The sequence below is a fragment of the Engraulis encrasicolus genome, chromosome 9, assembly GCF_034702125.1.
Source record: "Engraulis encrasicolus isolate BLACKSEA-1 chromosome 9, IST_EnEncr_1.0, whole genome shotgun sequence".
NCBI lineage: Eukaryota > Metazoa > Chordata > Actinopteri > Clupeiformes > Engraulidae > Engraulis > Engraulis encrasicolus.
This window is the reverse complement of record NC_085865.1, coordinates 54,408,474-54,430,575: the sequence shown is the minus strand read 5'-3', so window position 1 is coordinate 54,430,575 and position 22,102 is coordinate 54,408,474. Positions and strand designations below refer to the sequence as shown.

The following is a 22,102-nucleotide window of genomic DNA, read 5'->3' as shown; positions in this document are numbered from 1 at the left end:
TGTGTGTGTGTGTGTGTGTGTGTGTGTGTGTGTCATCATGGCAGCAGCTTGTCCGCGTTCTTAGACAGGCTGTGCAGTAGGGACTTCTGTAAGGATTCCTCAGCTGCCTCAGGAACCACCAACTCCAGCAGCAGGTCCCATATGCAGTACACCAAATGCCTACAAGAGACACATTACATTACATTACATTACATTACACGCAGTGCCTACAGGCAGGAGAGACAATACATTACAGCAGGTCCCATATGCAATACACCAAGTGCCTACAGACAGGCAGGGAGACAGGAGAGGAGAGACATTACAGACAGGACAGACAGGGGAGAGTGAGAGAGGACCGGCAGAGAGAGAGAGAGAGAGAGAGAGAGAGAGAGAGAGAGAGAGAGAGAGAGAGAGAGAGAGAGAGAGAGACACAGACAGACAGAGACAGAGACAGAGACAGACAGAACAAACAAGAGAGAAACGGAAATACAGGGGACACATATAGGTGGGGTAAGTACAGGCAGACAGATAAGAGAGAGAAAGACTGGGGAGACAAGCGGAAAGAGGGGAGAGATAGAGTGAGAGAGAGAGAGAGAGACAGAGAGAGAGAGAGAGAGAGAGAGAGAGAGAGAGAGAGAGAGAGAGAGAGACAGAGACAGAGACAGAGACAGAGACAGAGAGAGAGAGTGGAGGCAGACATGGGTAGGGGAGATGGAGAGACAAGTAGAGGTAGGCAGGAGAGACGGGAAGGCAAACACACGGATGAGTCATAGACAAGCGGGAAGAGATTGATCACTCTGATGAACGTCAGAGAATATCTGACTCGCATGATTGACTGGCACGTCAATTACTGCAGGTGTGAAGTACGTGTATTTTCCCCATAGGATTCTTGCTGATGTGTTGTGCTGAATGCACAACACAGTGTTTGTTCAACACGATCACAATAGATTCAGTGTATTCGGTCCCAGAGAACTCTCCAAGTGTAGCTCCAGATTATTGATTTTCAATTTTGACATTTTTATTTAATAATGTGTCTTTATTTTGTGCTTCCATCTTTACCCCTTTTTTCTCCTCATTTTATTCCTTCGTTTTTTCATTTTACTTACTCGTTCTGTTATTTGTATTTTTTTATTTTTGTAAAACACATTTAACTGCATGTGTATGAAATGTGCAATACAAATAAAAGTGCATTGCCTTGCCTTGCCTTACCTTTCAACTGTGTATGGCTATGGCTGGTTATGCCTAACCAGCTGATGGATGGGGGCAGATAACAGGTGCCAGTTCCATGGAAGTCAGAACGAGGCAATGAATTGCAGCCAGTAGACTTCCCACAACGGAGGCATAAGTGAATTTCCATGGAAACACCAACTTCCAACGACTGGAAAACTGACTAATACCTGTTATTACTACAGTTCAAAGATCCATGCACAGCTTCTAGATGCTGGTAAACACGGGAGTGTTCAATACTTCAAAAGAAAGAAGTTTACCGCACACTTTGACTTTTTGCTCGTTGTTATTACTTACTGTTATTACTCCCCAACAGCAACTTGAATAGCACCATGAAAATATTTGAATCCATAAATCTCTAAATATTATCCTTAACTGATTCATAATTTCCATGAAGCCAGCAACCTTAAAAGTATGTTATACAGCTGAACTGTCGTATTAGGAAATATTTGACTCCACAAATTCCCAAACATTTATGATAGTGAATGAGAAAGTGAAAGAATGGACTGATTTGCTACTTTACAACGTTGGGGAAAATATAACCACAGGTTTGGCTGCTAGTTCCTCCGTCCATCTCTTATCTATGTACAGTTGAGGACGATATTATTAGCCCCCCTCCTGAAAATAGACATATCTCTTCATTGATAATTGAGAATGAACATTATTAATAAATGTATGTTATTCTGGAAACGAATACACCATGGAGATAGTATCCAATAAGTTAAATTTGGACTTTTCCATTTTCACAATGAGTTTAAACAAAAAAGTGTAAAAATGGCAAGGACAAAATTATTAGCCCCCTTATCATTAATAGTCAATACAGTGCCATTTATGAACAAAAAATGACACCAGGCATTTCGATTAGTTGTTAACTATGTTGGCACATGTCCTACCAGGGATTTTGACCCATTTTTTTCATTGCAAATAGTTAAGCTGGTCCAAATTGCATGGATGTTGAGGATGGACTTTCATTTTCAGCACTCTTCAAATACTATCTAAAGGATTGAGGTCTGAACCACTCCATGACCATGGTTTTAGTATCCTTGAAGAACATTTGAACTATTTTGGATGCAAGTTTTGGGTTATTATTTTATTGAAAGATCCAGTGAAGATCTTAGCTCCCTCTATGAGCATATTTTTGCAAGGTCACTTTCCACATTCTATCATAATTTTCAGTTTTTATGGTGCCGTACACCCAAACAAGGTTTCCTGTGGCTGAGGCTGCCACAGAATGATGCATTCACCACCATGTTTAATTGTGGAAACCATCTTATAACGATTCAAGGCCTATCCCTTTCTTCACCTGACAGAAGCAGAATTCATGCATCAAAGCAGGTGCAATTGAATATCATCAGATGAAAGCAGAGACTTTCAAAACTCATTTTTGACTTTCAAATGTTCACAGGCAAAGCTCAATAACACTCTGATATGCACTGCCTTTACTAAAGGGGTTCTTCTGTGATGATGGCCCCAAAGCCCAATATGATGACAAGCCCTAACAACTGTCTTTCTTGGGGGAAAAAAATCTCCAGGTGAGGCCAGGTCAATAACAATCATCTAGGCAGGTGTCCAATGCTTCTTTGGTCTAATGAGGCTAAGCAGTTTCCACAGTTACACATAGTGGAAGGGCATCAAGTTTAGTCTGTTATTCAGCCTCAGACACAGGGAGTCTGGGTCTGAATCTGGATTGCTGGGTCTTCCAACAACATTGTAACCCAAAGCATACATTTAGATTAGTTCAGAGGTTCTTCAAGGACACTAAAACCATAATATTGGAATCACCCGCTCATAGTCCAGTCCTCAATCCGATTGAGAGTCTGTGGTTAATGTCTATGCTCAGCATCCATGCGATTTGGACCAGCTAGAACACTTTGCAGTGAAGAAATGGGCCAAAATCCCTAGTGGGGCATGTGCCAACCTAGGTAGCAACTTATCAGAGCCTGTTGTCAGTTTTGGTTCATAAATGGCGCCATATTGACTATTAATGATCAGGGGGCTAATAATTTTGTCCTTGTCATTTTTGCCCTTTTTTGTTTAAACTCATCGTAACAATAGAAAAATCCAAATTCAACTCATTGAACATTATCTCCATCAGTGTGTTTGTTTCCAGAATAACAGAAACGGTTAATAATGGTCATTCTTACTGAGAAATCAAGAGAAATGTCTAATTTCAAGAGGGGGGCTAATAATATCGTCCTCAACTGTATGTACTGGTTTACTGGTTCTGTAGGGAATTTATGTAGGGAATGTACTGTATGTCCTGATTGGAGAAGTCAGGCCAATTTCGACATACAGTTGTATTCCTCGCACTACCCTTGACCCTTGAAAGGGCAAAGCAAAAATTCTGCACCTTTTGGTACTACTGACACGTAAAAGGTAGCATGAGCAGTACAATCTCATGTTGAAACTGGCCGGAATTCCCCTTGAAAGCTCTTTACTAGCCAATCAGACAAGAGAATCCCATTGTGGTGGCCTCTGTCTGTCTCTCTCCTGTTTAGGAGCTGGTTCTGCACAGCCCACCTTTAAATCATTTCACAGAGAAAATGTAAGTGTTGACTGGGCTGCCAGTCTGTCACTCACTCACCTGATTCCGTGCTGGCTCTGAGAGAGTTAATGCCCCCTCTGTTTGCCATTTGGAGGTTGGGGTGTGCGTATCCACAAAATCAATAATCCAGGTGCCAGACAATAGTAGTAGACAATGTGAGAGAGCGGTACGCACACTAGACATGAGGCCCAAAAACAATAAACTTTATTTCATTAAACAAACTGCAACATTCCAATCCACTATCAAAAAATTAAGAGCAGGAAACTGTGGCACCCCGTTTTCTTATTTTTGACTTGTTCAAAGGCAAATAGACTGCCCGACGTGTTTTGACCACAAGGTCTTTGTCACCTTTATCCACTCACTGTTAGAGCACACGTGTCAAAAGATCTAGATCCAAGCAGCGCTTCCGTTTTTTTCCTTTTTTCTGAGATTTCAATCCACTAGTGGGATCTTTGCTAAGGCCTTTTGGAGCTCATGCCCACTCTCTCACACACTCTTAGCCAACCAGAAAGAAACACAGTCACACGTAGCCACCCCATTGCAGTGACCTCTGGTCTGTGTCTGTCTCTCACCTGTTTATGTGCTGGTTCTGTAGGGAGTCCAGTACTGTCTGCCATGAGAGCCTGTACTTCTCAGCACCCATCACATCAGATACCATGTCTGGGGAGAAGAAGAACATGGGCAGTTTCATTGCTCTTTTCCAGTCTCTTCTTGTCGTAATCTCCACTGTCCTCAATAAAGGCATAACAAGCCCTTACAAATACTTCTGGGTCAAACTACTTTTGTGTGCTCAAACATCAGTGGTAGGTACAAGTACAGCTAATGCCCATAAATTAAATAGTAATTGGTAATTGAATGTACTGCAATAAATGTGCTTCTAAGAGAATCCGCTTAAAAAAAAACATTTAATCTATACAATAGTGGCATTAGCTACTGTATACTGGCCTTGTGCTCTTATTTTGAAGATATGTTATAAATAAACCCTTTGTTTCACAAATTACTCCATCAATTGAAATTCTCAAGTGGCTAGGAAAATTTCCACCAAATTCATCCACATTTTGTTTTTGTTTTGTCAAAGTGGAAACCAGTCTTTTCCCAAGAATCGTGTTATAATAATCGTATGCAAATGGTTTCCTGACACGTAAAGTTACAGACATGACTTCCACAGACAATGACTTCAACAGAAAACTGTTCAATCAGAAAACTCTGAAAGCTAGAGCATCACAAAACTTGACAGACAGGCTGTGTTTTGTTTGTTTGTGGACGTCTGTCTCCATTCACCATGTTGTTTTACCTTTACGCATCATGAGAAATGTGAACGTCTTAGGAAAACAGACTTGCACAATGTGGTAAGTGACTGACATGGGAAACAGTTCTACGGGGCTAAAGCAGGTTGTGATCATTACATTACACTTAGCTAATGCTTTTTATCCAAAGTGAATAACAATTACTACAGAGTACTGGTAACGGCCCCTGGAGCAGTTTGGGGATAGCTGCCTTGCTCAAGGGCACTTCAGCCATGGAGAGGGGAAGGGATTGATAAGGGTGGGTATTAAACATGCAACCCTGTGATCTACAGTTCAACTCCCTAACCATTACACCATGGTTGCCCGATCAGAGAGCATATCATTATAATTATTATGTGTGTGTGTGTGTGTGTGAGAGAGAGAGAGAGAGAGAGACAGAGACAGAGAGAGAGAGAGAGAGAGAGAGAGAGAGAGAGAGAGAGAGAGAGAGAGAGAGAGAGAGAGAGAGAGAGAGAGAGAGAGAGAGTCATTTGAGAAATTAATGTTCTGTGTTTGTATAGCATTAAGGATGAAGGAATTCTTATATGTTGAATTTTGGCCAAGGCACACATTACATTATATGACATTATATCTCTGGCTTGGGAGCTGGGCCATAGTGCAGCTTACAGTATGCTTGAATCATGATTGTCAACATGATTGTCAAATTGTCTCAACAGTAACCACTGAAGTTAAGTTTGATCATTTTTCTAAGTGACTGTACAGTGTATTTAAATGTGATTAAGCATGATGTGTCAACTGACAAGGCAGCTGCACCGTGACACTAATGAGGAGGGACCGTACAGTCACAGTGCATTTAAATGTGATTAAGTATGATGTGTCAACTGTGTTAAGTTACTGTATTAACTGTGTTAAATGTATACAAGTGTGAGCTATAGGTTTCAAGTGTATAATACAGTATGTTGTGTAAATAATGTGTTTAATATCTTGCATATGGTATACCTATGTATGCTACAAGGAGACACCTTAATTTCCTGCAGGATTAATGAATGTTACACGACTCTACTGACGTGGGAGCAGAGTACTGTGCATAGTACGTTACAGTAGTGCTTTTAAATGTGGTTAAGCATGATCTGTTAACTGATCTGGGATCCATACATAGATGTTACTCTACTCTACTGACCTGGGATCAGGTCCATGAGGCTGACGAGAGACTATAGTGTATTTAAATGTGAGGTGCATGATGTGCAAAATAGGTATACTGTAGTCTAGACCTATTACAGTAAGCATGATGTGCAAACTGACCTGGGAGCAGAGTAGGTATGTAGTATATTACATTAAGCATGATGTGCAAACTGACCTGGGAGCAGAGTAGGGGTACTATAGTACAATACACCATGATGTGCAAACTGACCTGGGAGCAGAGTAGGCACAGTACACTACAGTATATTACATTGAGCATGATGTGCCAACTGACCTGGGAGCAGAGTAAGCACAGTACACTACAGTATATTACATTGAGCATGATGTGCCAACTGACCTGGGAGCAGGTCCATGAGGCTGACCAGGGACTGGCGGCGCGTGTCCTTCTGCTGCTCAGGTGAGCGTTGTGGGCGGGGCGAGAGGGGGAGGCGGCCACCGGGCCACACGGCCTCCTGCAGCACGCGCAGGTACGTCACCCAGTACTGCGTACAGGTCAGGTTACACACCTGCACCTCCAGCCATCTACACACACACACACACACACACACACACACACACACACACACACACACACACACACACACACACACACACACACACACACACACACACACACACACACACACACACACACACACACACACACACACACACACACACACACACACACACACACACACACACACACACACACACACACACACACGAAACCTTACTAACCACCTTGACCAACTAGTGCGTGTTTGTTGGTAAGATTATCATCTACAAGCCATTTTGGTTGGTGATGAAAAAAATAAAGTAGAGCCCTGCGTGCAGGACCGTATTAACCCAGTGATGCCTGATGATTGATGCCTTGGCGCCTGGAGCTGCATTACGCAACATTCAGGCTCATGAGATTTGAGACAACATTATTAAAAATCTCTGTTTGTTTGAGATGAATGAACACATTCTAATGGAAGATGAGGGTCTTAGCGTTTAAATGCAACTCAGTGCATATTATTATGTGCTTCAGAAGCGGAGATATTTAGGTTTATATAGGCTGAGGACAGCTTTTCTTAAAAAGAGCACAGGCATTCAGCACCCTTTCTTGCAGTTGCTTTAGGCGTCAATGGAATAAGCCTATGTGGTGCCCCCGGGCACTGTATCTCAGTGGTGCCCCCTTTATAAACAATATTTGTCAAGTTTGTGTCTTGTGGTGCCCCCTCACTGGTCAAAAATGGATGGTGCCCCTGGGCACTGTGCCGCTAGCCCTTATGGATAATCCGGCCCTGCCTGCTGCGTGTATATTAAAATTGTGCACACAGGCTATCGTGTAGCACCATAAGAACAGAAGTGTCTACTGTCTGGTGGCTTTGCCACATGGAATATCTCCAGGGCCCACCACTTTGTGCCGCTCCACAGTTTGAGAATGACTGCCGCAGCGCCACCAGGAAAGAAGCTGCCGTCTGTTGGCTTTGTAGGCCAGTCAGTGTAATTATCAAACTGGTGAGCGCATTCCCTCTCCTGCCACTTCCTCTTTCCCGGGCCAATAGCATTCATTCCCTCCCTCCTGTGTGTGTGTGTGTGTGTGTGTGTGTGTGTGTGTGTGTGTGTGTGTGTGTGTGTGTGTGTGTGTGTGTGTGTGTGTGTGTGTGTGTGTGTGTGTGTGTGTGTGTGTGTGTGTGTGTGTGTGTGTGTGTGTGTCACACCAGCTTGCCACCAACCAACCCCCCACCCAGACCAGCTCATAGTTTTATTTATCTTTTTAAGCTGGGGCTGCCACCACCAAACTTCTTCCCTGTTCCTTGTTTGGAAAAAAAGACCCTTCCCTTCCCTGTCGGTTGCCAAGCTATGCTATGCCAGCCACAGGTGGCACAGTGACTTCATTCTTCCGAGGTACCGAATGCCAACCATGTATTGCACACCTGCACAGACAGACCTTCAGGGTGCTCCACTTTTTACGGCTTTATTAGTTTATTATTTATTTGAGCGGTAAACAGCGAGGACATTTCCAGCTTACCCACCGTTATGACTGTAAAACAAATACACATCTTAGAAGGAATTGTCAAAAAAAACAAACTGAAGAAGAAGTGGGATGGAACAGTAGACTGAAGCCTTGCCAAGACATGCACTTGGAGCAATAAGCAATTCATCTGAACGTCCAATACAAATAAACTTGTCTAGAATATTTCACAGCTATATACAGCTACCGGGTGTGTGGCATGTGTATTATGTAGACAAGGTTGGATATTCCAGGTTCAGAAAGTCAAAAACCCTGTGGCATACTGTATTTCTCTTCAATCAATTCCTTGAAACAGCTGACCCTAATTACCATACCCCTTGAGCCAGGTTGATGTGCTAACTACTGCAACCACTTGTGTTGGCAGGACTTTCACTTTCTCAATCCAGTTTTTCCAGCCCTGCAATGCAGGTGCAGGATTTACGAAGGAGACAGATGAGAGAGCACCAGGTGATCAACGGGACCAAAGGACTGCTAAGGTGTGAACACTGTCTGACCTTTGACACTGGGAAGGAAGTCTAGACTTATGCCGCATTCCAGGCCCAATCCAAACTAGTGGGAGATGGGACTTCTCCTACCTCCTAGTAAGCAAAACGCACTGGAATGCCAGTCAAAGTGAGGACTCCTACTAGCGAACTGGGAGGAACTCGCACTACTCCCACCTCAAAATAATAATAATTTAATGGCGGCGCCCACAGAGACACTTTTTAAAATGTCAATAAATAAGCTAAACTTTATTTCTCTCTGTGTGCAGCTGTTTTAGACAGAGTCATTTTGGCTCAACATCTTCTTCATGTTATAGCGTGACACTGTGTCAACATGAATGTAGCGCACTCTTGAAATAATCGTTATATTGTCTCGTTTGTCTGGTATCAGAACACCTCGCTAAAATCAGCTAAAATGCCGCGGTTGCTCTGGTTGTTGAACTCCCACTTCAACTGCCTGGAACGCCAAGAGATAAGAGCTGGAATAATGCCGGTAGGAGAAGTCTCATGTCTGGAACGTGCCATTCCCTCAGGCCAGGAATACAGGGAGAGGAGAAAATAAAATACCACTTTGCTCAGGTTGACAGACAAGGTTCCCTTCAGCCTGTGCCTACCCTATTATCCGCTATGTGCAGAGCCTATGTTATAACCTTAAATTCTTCAAAAACGTAATGACCAAGTCTTAATCCGTTACTTAAGGCTCTCTGTAATGTCATAGCAATGTTGTTATGCTGTATGTTGAGGCTTCTCAGCAACGAGGGAACGGGTCAGTGGGCCAATCTGCACAAAGAGGCTACACACTATGGTTTGTTACTCCAAAGTAGACAAAATGTGGATATACCGTAAATTTCCAAATAATAGCCCGGGAATCGCGTGAGAGACCAGGCGAATATTTGAGACAGGCGGCTATTTGGGACAGGCAATTAATTTCTTCTTCCCAAAAAAAATATTTCCCTAAACTGGGAAAATATGATACTCAATTGCTTTAAGCAATAGTAGGCCTAGGCTATGTTATTTTTAAATGTAAGACTAACAGTTAACATAGGCCTAACACAGCGGGTGTTGTTGACATGCACAATTTTGAAGACTCAAAGAAGATTATCGGGGAGGATTAAGGATAAATCTTACACCTTTCCTTATTAATGGAGAATTAATTCCATGCTTTAGAAAGTACCGTAATTTGTATTTTATCACATATGAAAAAAGTTCATGACAATCTTTGTATAATAACTATAATTACATTATAATTATAATAATACTAATATATTAGAGTCTTGTAATGATTTCATGATATTTGTTGTGTGTTGTTAAGGAGGTGAAAAGACGGTGTGTGTGTGTGTGTGTGTGTGTGTGTGTGTGTGTGTGTGTGTGTGTGTGTATACCTGTCGATGAGTGTGCCGAACAGCAGTCTGATGGCCCTCTGGGTGTTCTCCTGGCAGAGCCAGCTACACTGCTCCCTGAGCAGCAGGCACAGCAGGTCCAGAGCCACCTCACTCACACACGACTCACACACTGCTACACGGAGGAAGGGACACACACGCGCACACACACACACGCACGCGCACACACAATGCACATATATTAATTAATTCCTGCCTTACCTGCGTATATATTGACAACATGCTGCTACATATCAACATGTTGATTCTTTTTTTTTCCTGGCATGAATGTTTTCTTGTCTGACATGTAGAATTGCAATGCCGAATTATGTAAGAACGAGCCAAGGCCCTTTCTGAGGACAGGTGGCACTCCACACACTGAAATTGATTTTTGTGTCTTTCAGTATCTTCGTGTTAGTGCCCATTATTGAGATGCATTCAGTACAGCTCAGCTTGGTGTGTGACTATATCGCCCTCTAGTGTTCAAAAATGAAAAATGAATAAAGATTTGACCTGTTCTTTTCATGAAGATGTCAAATGTTTTTTCTATTTCTTTTCCTTTTTTGGATGCTACAACTAATTCTGTTACAACTAAATTAAGACAAATCTGATTAATAACAAAATATCTGGGGAAAAAATGCACAGAGCAAAAGACAAAAAACTGCAATCATAATATGGGACGTGGCATGTTAAGCTGTTATTTATATGCTGTATAAAATAAATAAAACAATGAAAAAATCATCAGACTCAGAACCCTTAATGGTATGCAATACTAACCTTTTGATATGTACATACAATCTAGACAGAAAATAAGACAAACATATATAAATACAGTGTATTTACTGTATAGTTACACAGTTTATACATCTTAGTAGTGCTGTGTTTTGCAGCTGTGTCTTGCTGTGAGCCACCAAGCCATGACATCTGACTCAGTGTAAGGACTGACAGTGTATAGCTGATTTACAGCAACAAAGCGTACGTCTAATGAGTCAGTCAACGGTTAAAGCTGGCGCCAGTGGGTCTTCCACCACTCGGTCGATTTGGAAATTCAACAATATATACCACCATCCAGGTCCTGATCGACTAGTGTGTCTGTGTGTGTGTGTGTGTGTGTGTGTGTGTGTGTGTGTGTGTGTGTGTGTGTGTGTGTGTGTGTGTGTGTGTGTGTGTATGGCCATTCATGGATTTCCCCTTCTACAGGTGTGCTCGTGTCCATGCCAGTAAGTGGCGTCTACAGAAACGGCAAACAGTGTTGATTGACAGGACTACCCCTCCCCTTCTGCTGTAAACAAGGACAGATTACTGTAGGGCCAACCGGGCCCAAGCCCAGGGGCCCAAGAGTCAAGAGGGCCCTGAAACACAAGCTTCTATATTTCCATCCTCATATTGAGTTAAAATCGCACTTTTAACAACATTTCTCGTGGGGCTATCCCCCAAAACACCCAAAAACTACCCCCCTACCCCCCAAACAACATAGACTCTCAAATCTGACCTAAAACTCTGAATCATTTCCCCATTGAGGGGGGCCTTTCTTGTGGTCTGGTTCAGTGGCCCATGGAGTCATAATCCATCCCTAGCTGTTACACCGACCTGAATCACTAACCGTTTCAAAGTTATTAGTCACGTGCTGCCTGTGCATGGCTGGATAGGACACTGTGCTGTACTACGTTCTGTCTGTCAGCTTTTTGGAGTGTTTGCACATGACTTGGATCAGTTGGCCTTTTTATCTTCCCCAACGGAGGGAGTTGGGCCAGGTATGGCAATGACCCTGCCTTCCTGTCTGCCTGTCTGCCTGCCTTCCTGTCTGCCTGCCTGCCTGCCTGTCTGCCTGCCTGCCTGTCTGCCTGCCTGCCTGCCTGTCTGCCTGTCGTGTGTGGGATGTGGGTTGTGCCGAACACACATCATTATGTGCAACTAGCCATGGCAAAGAACTGAGCTCCTCCAATACAAACCGCCTAGCCGTGCCGGCATGCCCTCTGCTCACTCTAAGCATTCCCAGTCAAAACTGTTCTCTGTCACTGTCCCTCAGTGGTGGAATTAACTTCCACAAGCAACAACACTAGGATAGTCCCACTCCCTTCAAGAAGCAAGTAAAGACTCTCCTCTTTTGTGACCATACACTGCACTCATTTCAGAGCTGGAAAACGAACTGTACTTTTGGTCATACTAGTAAATATTATTTAATTATTTAGTAAACATTCATGAACAGATCAAATTTGGCAGTAGACAACACAGTTTCAATGAGCAGCATCATTGCAATACCTGCTCTGGCCACCGTCCTACGCAGTGCACCTTTAATGGTCAGACTTTTTGCACACAAAAACCCAAGGTCCAAGTCAATATATAACCTACCGTCCTCTCCTTTTGCTTGTGGCCTCATGACATTATTGATGATAGAAGTTTTATTAAATATTATGCAGACACACAATTCAAAGGTCATTTCCTCATTTACAGTCAGGATGTTGAATGTGCAAAAGCCGCAAAATTGGTTCTGCCTAGGCTGACAGTGTGGAAACACTATTGTTATTGTTTTTCACCATGGAGGCAAGGCCTCGCTTTAGCACAAGGTCACAAACAAAATTAGAGGGCGGGAGGTCCATGTCTGATTCTTCACAGTACAGTCAAGTATTAATTATTTATTTTGATTCAGACATATAAGTTTTATCCTTTACCTGCCAGGCCCAGGCCCAGAAGTTTTGATGGTTTAACTTCAGTCTTCAAGTTACACCATCATAACATAGCAGGTAAAGGATAAAACGATTCTGAAACAAAATAAAAACTTAGGACTTGATTTAACAGTTAGACATAATGAGCGTTAAGCATGTAAGCCTCAGTCCTCACCCGGTTTGAGTGTCTCCCCCTGCTTCACGGCAAGGCCGCCCTCTCCTCTGGCCGTGGCCTCCTGCGAGCTGGCCTGGGCTGCCAGAGCCTCCTGCTCCTCGATGAAGGCCTCCAGGCCATCCACTGTCCGGCCATTAAACACCTACACAAACACAGGCCATTAAACACCTACACAAACACAGGCCATTAAACACCTACACAAACACAGGCCATCCACCGACAGACCATGAAACACCTGCACAAACATAGGGCTCAGGTGTCAAGTGATACAGCTAATGCCTATGAATTAATTAGTAATTGGTAACTAATGTTCTGCAATGAATATGCTTCTTAAATAATCCACTAAAAACATACAATTGTGCCAAATAGTCCTGGTTGCACCACCATGACGTGTGCTACTACTAAACATAATTGACCCATCTGTAAACCTGTGACTTTCAGCGATTCTGTGATTCTACAACTAAATAGATATTGTTACAAATATCTTCTCCATCTTCAAAATGCAAAGCTCATCATAGAGAAGCAAAAGATTTTGTCACAATCTCCATCTCTTTCTAACTCATTCACACAACCACAAAACCTTAGTCTCAGTGAGAAAAAAGGGTCATACGCACATTTGAAAAGGGTGCTACATTGCAAATATTGCAGTTCTGTGTATTACATTCCTGATAAACGTTAGTAAACAAGCATCTGAAATATCTACCTGTATACACTGTACATACACTGTATTTGGTAATTGGTTAGGAATGGGATAGCAGTTATGTTCATATGTAAGTGAGCGAGTAGTTTTGATAATATAGTGTACATCTGATGTGTCTACATACCGTGCTTTGCTCATCAAAGCAGTAGAGTACTTTAGGCATGATGTCAGTGACGATCAGAGCAGGAGCTGTCTTGCTGGAGAACCTCAGACGAGACCTGCACATCGACAGAGGATATTGACATTATATTACACGAAACTTGGTAGAATCCTTACAAAAAGGATATTATCTGTCTTGTTTGTTCATATTTTTATTCATGCTTTCTAGGGCTCATTTTCCCAAAATGACTTTTTTAACAGGCTATTTGCAGGTGTTTCATGAATAAATACTGCAGCGTAAAACCCAAAACGCAAAAAAAATATTTCTGACCAGATGAACTCATCAACAAATTGCAGTTCGATCATAAGCAGCAGACGGCACAGTTCTGAAAATACAGCACGGTGGCTGGCTACTTCGGTAACTATGCCGGGCTTGGCGTGCACATGTCACAAAAATTGACAAGTGAACAAGCATGGGCTGTGCTAGCTTTTTTGAGAAGGTGCATTAAGATATGGTGTCATTTCTGCTCATGTGATGGCCCATGTTAGTGGTGTATGTTCACCATAAAATGACAAAAGGTTTGAAACTAATCGTAAATTTAAGACATTCATTGTGATTCAAACATTTATTAATCTAATCGTGATTAACATGGTCAATTTGACAGCCCTAATTCAGTCATATCTTCATTTCTTCATTCCTTCACTCATTCATCATGGCTGGCCTCAAAGCCAGTGAAAGCCCTTGAAGTGACGTGTACACATGTCCTACTTTGACTTCTTGTCCAGTTTCCCGTCCGTCTCCACGTCCATGTCCTCCGTGGGGCTCTGGGGCTCTGAGCGAGGGAAGGCCGTCTTCAACGTGTCCACGATGGCGTTCATCACAATCTGTCGCATTACAAAAGGATACCACAAGAACAAAACATCTAGTCAGAGAGGGACACACCAAAAGAAAACAAGAAAATTAGCTTAAGATTCTGTACTAGAATGCTGTAATACCGAATGTATTGAGAGAGAGCACTGGTCCTTTTGAACATAATGCTCTGTATGAGGTCCAAGGAGTTTCATTATAAGTGGCTAGACTTCTTTTTACCTGCCCACCATAGGGGACTGGGTTGGGCCACTGCAGTGACCCTGTCTGTTAGTCTTTTTGTTCGTATGTCTGTCTGCAGTGTAGTGAGTAGTCTGCAGATGGCGCCAAACAAACAACATTATGTGCATGTATTGGGTAGTGGGCCAGGTTGCCATGTCCAATTGCTTGAGCTTAAAGATGTTTCTGTATGAGGTCAGCAGGTGCATTACATTACATTACATGTAGCTGACGCATTTATCCACAGCAAATGATCATTTACAGGGTATTGGTTAGAGTCCCTGGAGCAATGTAGGATTAGGTGCCTTCCTCAAGGGCACTTCAACCATGGAGTGAGGTAGGGAGTGGAAGGTTGGGATTTGAACCTGCAACCCTCTGATCCAAAGCCCATCTCCTTACCCATTAGGCCATGGCTGCCCCATGGAGCATCCATGATTAGGACTATGAGCATGAAGAGCCACATCACACACCTTGTCTATCCGAGACACTATTAAGGGCTTCTTCACAAAGGCGATCCTCGCGTCTGTATTAAGGGCAAGAAACTCCTGCATTTCATCGCTGTTTGCTGTTTCTGGTATGGCACACAGTTGCTGGTGAAAGACAAAGGGCCACAAAAAGAGAGCAATCAAGTTTGTGTGTTAGAGCTCATGTCTGATTTGAAAGTATTTAAGTAAGTATTTAAGATAATGCACTGTCACACATCACAATACACAATCATTTTTTTCCCTTAAAAAATGTTATAATACAGGTTGTTGTTGTTGTTGTTGTTGTTAATACAGTATGCGCGGAAATGCCATGGAAAGTGCCAAACCTTCAGAAAATTCTCAAGCAAACTTTTTCTGGCTTCCACCTTGTCGCTGTCCATGTTTCCAAATGGGAGATCCGGAAATATCTTCTTTGGCCCTTTAACATCTGCAACAGGACATTGAAGTATAGAGAACACTTTAGACAGGCTGTCTTGAGGAACCTAATGTTTAAGTTCATGAGTCGTCTGGAAAATTCTCAAAACTGAATTATAATAATCCTCCCAAGACCCAAATCCAGCTCTGTCAGATATCAATCATATATGAGAAAGCATTGGTATGGCGACATTTTAAGACTGTCATGGCTGATAAACTGATGATATTCTTATGCTTCATTGTTTTTCTCTCTATTGTATGTAGTATATGTTGTATGTCCACCTATTGGGCCTAGAGCCCCTAATAAAGGTTTTACAATGCGTATACAATGCGTAACTTCTGTAGTGAGTTGTACTGAGAACAATGACACAAACCAAATGCTATAATCAGAGTGCAACACACTTCAAGTACATCACTTGAGTACTTTCCGTGAGTCTCATCTCTTACTCTTGATGATCTTTCGCAACTCCGGTTTCTCCTCCAGCCTGGTCTGCAGGTTTAGAAACTCGCTGTATCTGCGGTTCACCATGTGATATGCCACAGAACACGGGTTTTCAGGTTCCATACTAGTTTCATACTAGAACAGAATAATCAAGTTCAAACAGAAAGACAGATTTGAAGCATGAGCTACAGGAACAAACTCATATTCCACCCAATTGAAATGAGCAACATAAAATTTCATTGAAAAGAAAATAATAGTTTCAAATGCAAAGATTGAAATTACCACATAAAGAATACTGATGATGTGGGTCTGCACTAAGATAACCTTTGTGTGCTTACTTTGACGGTGTAGAGTGTGTAGGGGTGTGACCCGGTGCCTCGGTGCTCCTTGGCCGTGATGGTCCCAGTGATGCGCAGGTTCTGGATGATCACGGGACCCTCCGGACTACACAAGGGGTCAAAGGTGAACGAGCCAGACGGCATCAAGCCAACACCTGCAGCCATTCCCACACAACAATTGGGTTAGTCAAGGTAAAAGAGGTCAAAAGTAAAACTAAAAGTATTCATTCGTGGTGCAAGTACAACACTATCACATTATATTACATAGCTGTTACACCATACGCCATTGTACCTAATGACGTAGATAGACAGTGTTGTTATTGAAAAACACTATAAACCTAACAAGAAGCCAGCTGAGAGTCAGCTGATCGTAAGACAAGTGCACACGACTACTGGTTACCTGTGATGGGAGGGAACAGTGTTTTTTCTTTTACTTTTACTTTTGACACCTCTGTAGTCATGGTGAGTGGGTGGTGTGGTGGAATGGGGATTAGCCGGTATCATGTGACTATCATGATTCTAAAGACTATATTGTGCAGTTTCCTTTGAAATACCAGTATGTTATTAAACCCTATAAAAATAGACTTTTTTATAATACATTTTGTAAAGCAGCTTTAGAAATCACTTTGGCAGTACAAAATCTTTATCTGAAGACAAGGTGGGAGTTGTTTGTCATCAAGGTGGTTCAAAGTACAGTAATAGAGAAATGTCCCACACCATCCATTATGGACAGTGTGTGGGATATACATGTCTACTACTTTGAACCAATGGTTATACCCAACGCACCCGATCCCTCGGGATCAATAAATGATACTCTACTACTCTCTACTCTACTCAATCAAACTGAGGTGTGCAAAAGCGCCCTATGGCCATCTATGGCAACTATAAAGTGTGGGTGGGTTCATGACGTTGTTTTGGGCTCAAATGGTACATCCACAGCTCATGCCCGTAAATGAATTATGAATAAATGTATTGCAATGAATATGCCTCTTAGATAATTCACTGAAAAAAAGATGTAATCCATACAATAGGGGTATTAGCTGTGGTTACACCACCTGCCGTGTGCTACTACTGACGTCAGGGACACATGCAGGCGAAACGAGCGAAGCAAACAGAGGCGAAATTCAGTGTTCTATTCTGACAACGAAATGGTCAACAGGTCGTCGTCGTGAATCAAATTGAATGAAGCTATTTTTTTATTTGATTGGACACCGCAAACGACATTCACTCCTCATTTCCATAATGTTAAACTTGGCCCAATATTTTCGCTTCGCTCCTGTTCTCTTGCCTCCCTCAGAGGAATGAATGGCAAAGTTCGCTTGGCCAAATTCACGTGCATGTGTCCCCGGTGTAAAACGTCATTGACCCGGGTGAGGGAAACCCTGACCTGTAGAGGGCGAGGATGCCAGGAGAGGGGTGGGCACCGCCAGCTCATTGGGGCTGGTCATCGCCACAGTCTCCATCCCGGGTACCTCCAGGCTCAGCATGCCTCTCTCCACAGACGGGCACTCAGAGTCCAGCTCATGGAGGTTGCAGAAGCTAGACGACTCCTCTGTCCGGGACCCCATGTCCGATGCAGACACCGAGCCTCTGCGCCCTTCTTTGGAGCCAATCAGGACTTTGGGGGGAAAGGAGACCTCTGGACAACTGGTCCCCGCAAACTCTGCCACGTCACCCCCTTCCTCCTCCTCCTCCTCGTCCACCTCCTCCTCTCCCATCCCATCTCCCATTGCTCTCTCCTCCACCCCTTCCTCCACCCCCTCCTCCAGCTCTGCCACCGCGTCCACCGCCAACACCTCGTCTTTGGTCTGGCCGTTGACGTCATGGATGGGGCTGATGAGCACCAGGGACTCGGTGGAGCCCTTGCGTCCGTCCAGGAGTGGTGAATCCAGGTCCGAATCATTCTCCTGGTAGAAGGGGTTGGACTTGCCGGGCCGGAGGAAGTCCATGGGCCGGCGCACTATGAGCGCGGGTCCTTCGGTCAAGTCTAACGCGGGCCGGGCGGCCTCCACCTCCTCACTGTTGCTGAACTGCTGGGAGTTGGTGATCACTGCGGAGTCCTTGACATCCACAGCAGGTGTCTCAACAACAGTCGCGATTTCGACATTACCGAGTCCGTCTGTCTTATCGGCTGGTCTGAGAGGGATGAGAGGAACCGTTGCTGCTTTCTTGGGGGTGGGAGGGAGGACCTTGTGGGCCTCGCGTGTTGCAGAAGGCTTCATGGCTGGAGGCTCTACAGGCGGGTTATTACTAGCTGGTGTCACGACGGGATCTGCAGACCTGGAGATAGGGATAGGAGGGTGATATGGAAAAAAACATACATCTCGCTATGGATTACTTTATATCACAATAACGATATATATCATGATATACCACAATTATGTTTTCAGTTGTTCTCTTTCGTTCCTCGTTAATGTGTCGAATCACAAAACCATGTTTCTTTAAAACTAATCTTTTAATTCTTCTTTTTACAGTTACACGAACTTATAGAGCATAATGAATACACGAAATGTTGTTAAATTATATTACATTGTATATTACCTGTAATAATGGATAAAGTTGGTTTATCACGACAGAAACCATGCGAAAATGTCTACCCTTTCTCCTCTATCACGATAACGATTTATATCGTCATGTCCCCCAGCCCTACTCATGGTTCTGGCTTGAGATGCTGGGAAACTTGCCAAGTTCTGCCAAAACCTCTGCCAGAATCCTCCTACATTCAAAACCCAACACCAATGCCACAAACACAACAACTACAAAACTGTCACTTTACAACAAACTAACGCTATATTACAGTGAACACAGTGATACACTGTATATGGTCATATCGTCCAGCCACCCTACCTGGTGAAGATCTCCACGATGCTCATGTTTAGCCAGTCTGGGTCGGAGAGCTTGGAGATGAGCGGTAGCAGCACATTGCAGGTGATCAACTCCCCCACCACGAACCTGAATGTGGGGCAGAATGTTTTTTTTAATCATTAAATTAAGTTGTGATAGGCCACCGCTCATCTGTTTAGAAGGTGCAGGATTCAGTAGAAATTTCTGTATAAAAACTTTGCCTGATGAAGGTCTAAGGACCGAAAGCTTACAAGTCAAGTAAAGCTGCTTTGCACAAAAATAAAATCATTAAATGAAATATACCAAGAATGTGTTATATAAGGGATGAACCACATAATTGAATTGTAATAATTATGCAAAAGCATAAAGCTTAGGCGGGCCTTCAGATTTTTGGCCAGAAATACCAGTCGGTCAAAATAGTCTGGCTCCAAGGACGCCTGAAGGCAGGTCACTAACCCCCTGTGCGATCACAATTAAATAGTCATTCCCATGATTTTTAATCGTCGTACCCAAAATCGAAATTTTTGATTAATTTAGTCCACCACGAACCTCCCCGTCCGCGTTTCCAGGTGTGGCGGCGGCACGAGCACGTGCAGAAGCAGGTCGACTATAGCCCGGGCGTAGTTCACCTCCACCGCTGAGCTCTGCACGGCTGGGTGAGGTGGACTCTCTTTGCAGTAGAGCTCCCACATACTGTCATGGGAGCCACCATCTTCCTGCATTTGCTTTGTTTGTTGTTTTTGTTGTTGTTGTTGTGATTTCACCATGTTCTGCTTGGCCTTTATGTAGCTCTGCAGGTGGCCCCCGAACAGGTCCAGGACCCTCTGCGTCAACACTTTGGTGTCAACCTTCATGCTACGCAGCTTCAGCTCCATTGCCATGGCGATCATGGCCCTCTGCACCTCCATCTCAAACGCCGGCTCCGAGGACACCGTGCCGTACCACGACGACACAAAGTCGCGGATGATCTTGGCCACAGTGCTCTCGATCTCGCGGTCCAGCAGCCATTCGCTCTCCTCAGAGGAGGCAATGCGCTCCAGGGTGAAGAAGCGTTCCAGATGGACCACGCGCTCAGAGTCCAGGATCACCTGCGAGGCCACCCAGGCGCCAAGCACCACCAGCAGGCTGGTGAAGACGCACAGCAGCCACACATTCACCATCAGGTGGAAGAGCACTATCCAGCCCAGGAAGGCTCCGATGCCAAACAGACGCTTCTGGGTCAGCATGGCGCCTAAGCCCCCTGAAGGAGCCTGGGCCTGGGCCTGGGCCTGGGCCTGGGCTGGAGGCTGAGATGGGGATGGAGCTAGTGGGTCAACCGGAGAGTTCATGATGGAGCACCTGTTGACAATGAAAGGATAAAATAAAACGAAAAAGTAAAAGGAGTCGCATACCAGAGATGAATGCCAATCAGGAGGGGAAAATGTTTTGAAAAAAAGCAGAAATAAGTACAAGCCAAAGACGGAAAAGGGATGGCAACAAACGTTTCAGAAATACCTAACCATTTTTACATTTGTTAAGAGATTTCTACAACTCAGTCAACTCTTGAGTCCTGAGTCAGGTCTCTTGGCTGGTTTGGCTTACTTGACAGAGAGTTCTAAGCAACCTGGAACTCAAAACGTAAAGCAGCTTTGATTTGCAGCATTAAAGTAATGTAGGTCAAATCCGGGCAAAACCTGCAGACAGCAAAGTAATCTGAGCTAATATGTGCTAACCAAATGCATACAGATTATGTCAGTGAGTAACTTTCTTGAGTCGTGGTGAGGAGCTGAACACCATGCTAAATACTACACGACTTGCTACTTCGTCGAAATATGTGGAATAATAAGGTGTCAAAAGTAAAAGTAAACGTTTTTTTAAAAAACACACACACACACACACACACACACACACACACACACACACACACACACACACACACAGCGAGTGTAGCCTATTCTGAGTAACCAGCAGACCTAGGCCTACTAGTTTTATGATCAGCAGACGTGTGGCAAATTCGTGGTTCTTGTTAGTTTTTTAGTGTTTTTCAGTACCAACAAGTAACAGTCATTAGGTAAATTGGAGTAAATAGTGTAACCGCTATGCAATTTCGTGTGCTTGTGTTGTACTTACACCATACATTTACTTTTGCCTTTACTTTTGACACCTCCGGGAATAATGCACAAATGTCAAACTACATCGGCCAAGCCTGCCAGATGTAAGTTCTAGCCGATGATGGCACCATCCTGTACAGCTACTGCTGACCTGTCATTAGCGGTGGAGAGAAGTAGGCTGACACGTTTCACACATCGACTTTCAGAACATTTGCCATTTCAACGTTGTCGTCATGATATTGAAAATCAATATGTCAAACAACTCTAGACGTGATTGCAGACGACTGAGCAACCTATACAACGTTGGTAACATTGCAATGAGCTAACGGTATCTGACACAGACCTGACTGTGAACTGTCAAACTCAAAATCAATTTCGTCTCTGTGTACTGTTAAGAAAAGAAGAACTCACACCTACCTCGTGAAGCGACTGTCATGAACAATAAAATGTCGATATATTCAATTTGAACGTAATTCTGAGCGGCATCACTGGATGCTGTTTTATTTACATTTTGCCTAAAATGTTCTCTTCTTCTTTTCTAGTGCCACACACAGGGTTGTGGGAAAACTCAATACTACCACCTAGCGGATCCCTGGCGCTACAAGCAATGGATACAGGATGCAAAGTGTGTGTGTGTGTGTGTGTGTGTGTGTGTGTGTGTGTGTGTGTGTGTGTGTGTGTGTGTGTGTGTGTGTGTGTGT

The 22,102-nt window shown here is 43.6% G+C and overlaps 1 protein-coding gene across 3 annotated transcripts; it reads right to left on the bottom strand.

Annotated features, from left to right (window-relative positions):
• snx19b (sorting nexin 19b) lies at positions 1-21,921 on the bottom strand. 3 transcript variants are annotated; one of them, XM_063207426.1, is made up of 16 exons: positions 21,819-21,921; positions 21,421-21,552; positions 19,861-20,649; positions 19,315-19,419; positions 17,855-18,747; positions 16,468-16,622; positions 16,135-16,264; positions 15,600-15,700; positions 15,259-15,378; positions 14,471-14,586; positions 13,727-13,820; positions 12,903-13,044; positions 10,065-10,197; positions 6,536-6,720; positions 4,324-4,411; positions 1-159 (listed from the first exon to the last, which is right to left on the bottom strand). In XM_063207426.1, the coding sequence occupies exons 2-16, from the start codon at positions 21,423-21,425 to the stop codon at positions 36-38; spliced, it is 3,180 nt and encodes a 1,059-aa protein (XP_063063496.1). In that variant the 5' UTR covers positions 21,426-21,552; positions 21,819-21,921; the 3' UTR covers positions 1-35. The 3 variants fall into 3 exon arrangements, with proteins under 3 accessions (XP_063063496.1, XP_063063497.1, XP_063063498.1); XM_063207427.1 differs by having other exon boundaries at positions 10,065-10,194; XM_063207428.1 differs by lacking the exon at positions 21,421-21,552.
• Positions 21,922-22,102: the final 181 nt, after the last annotated feature.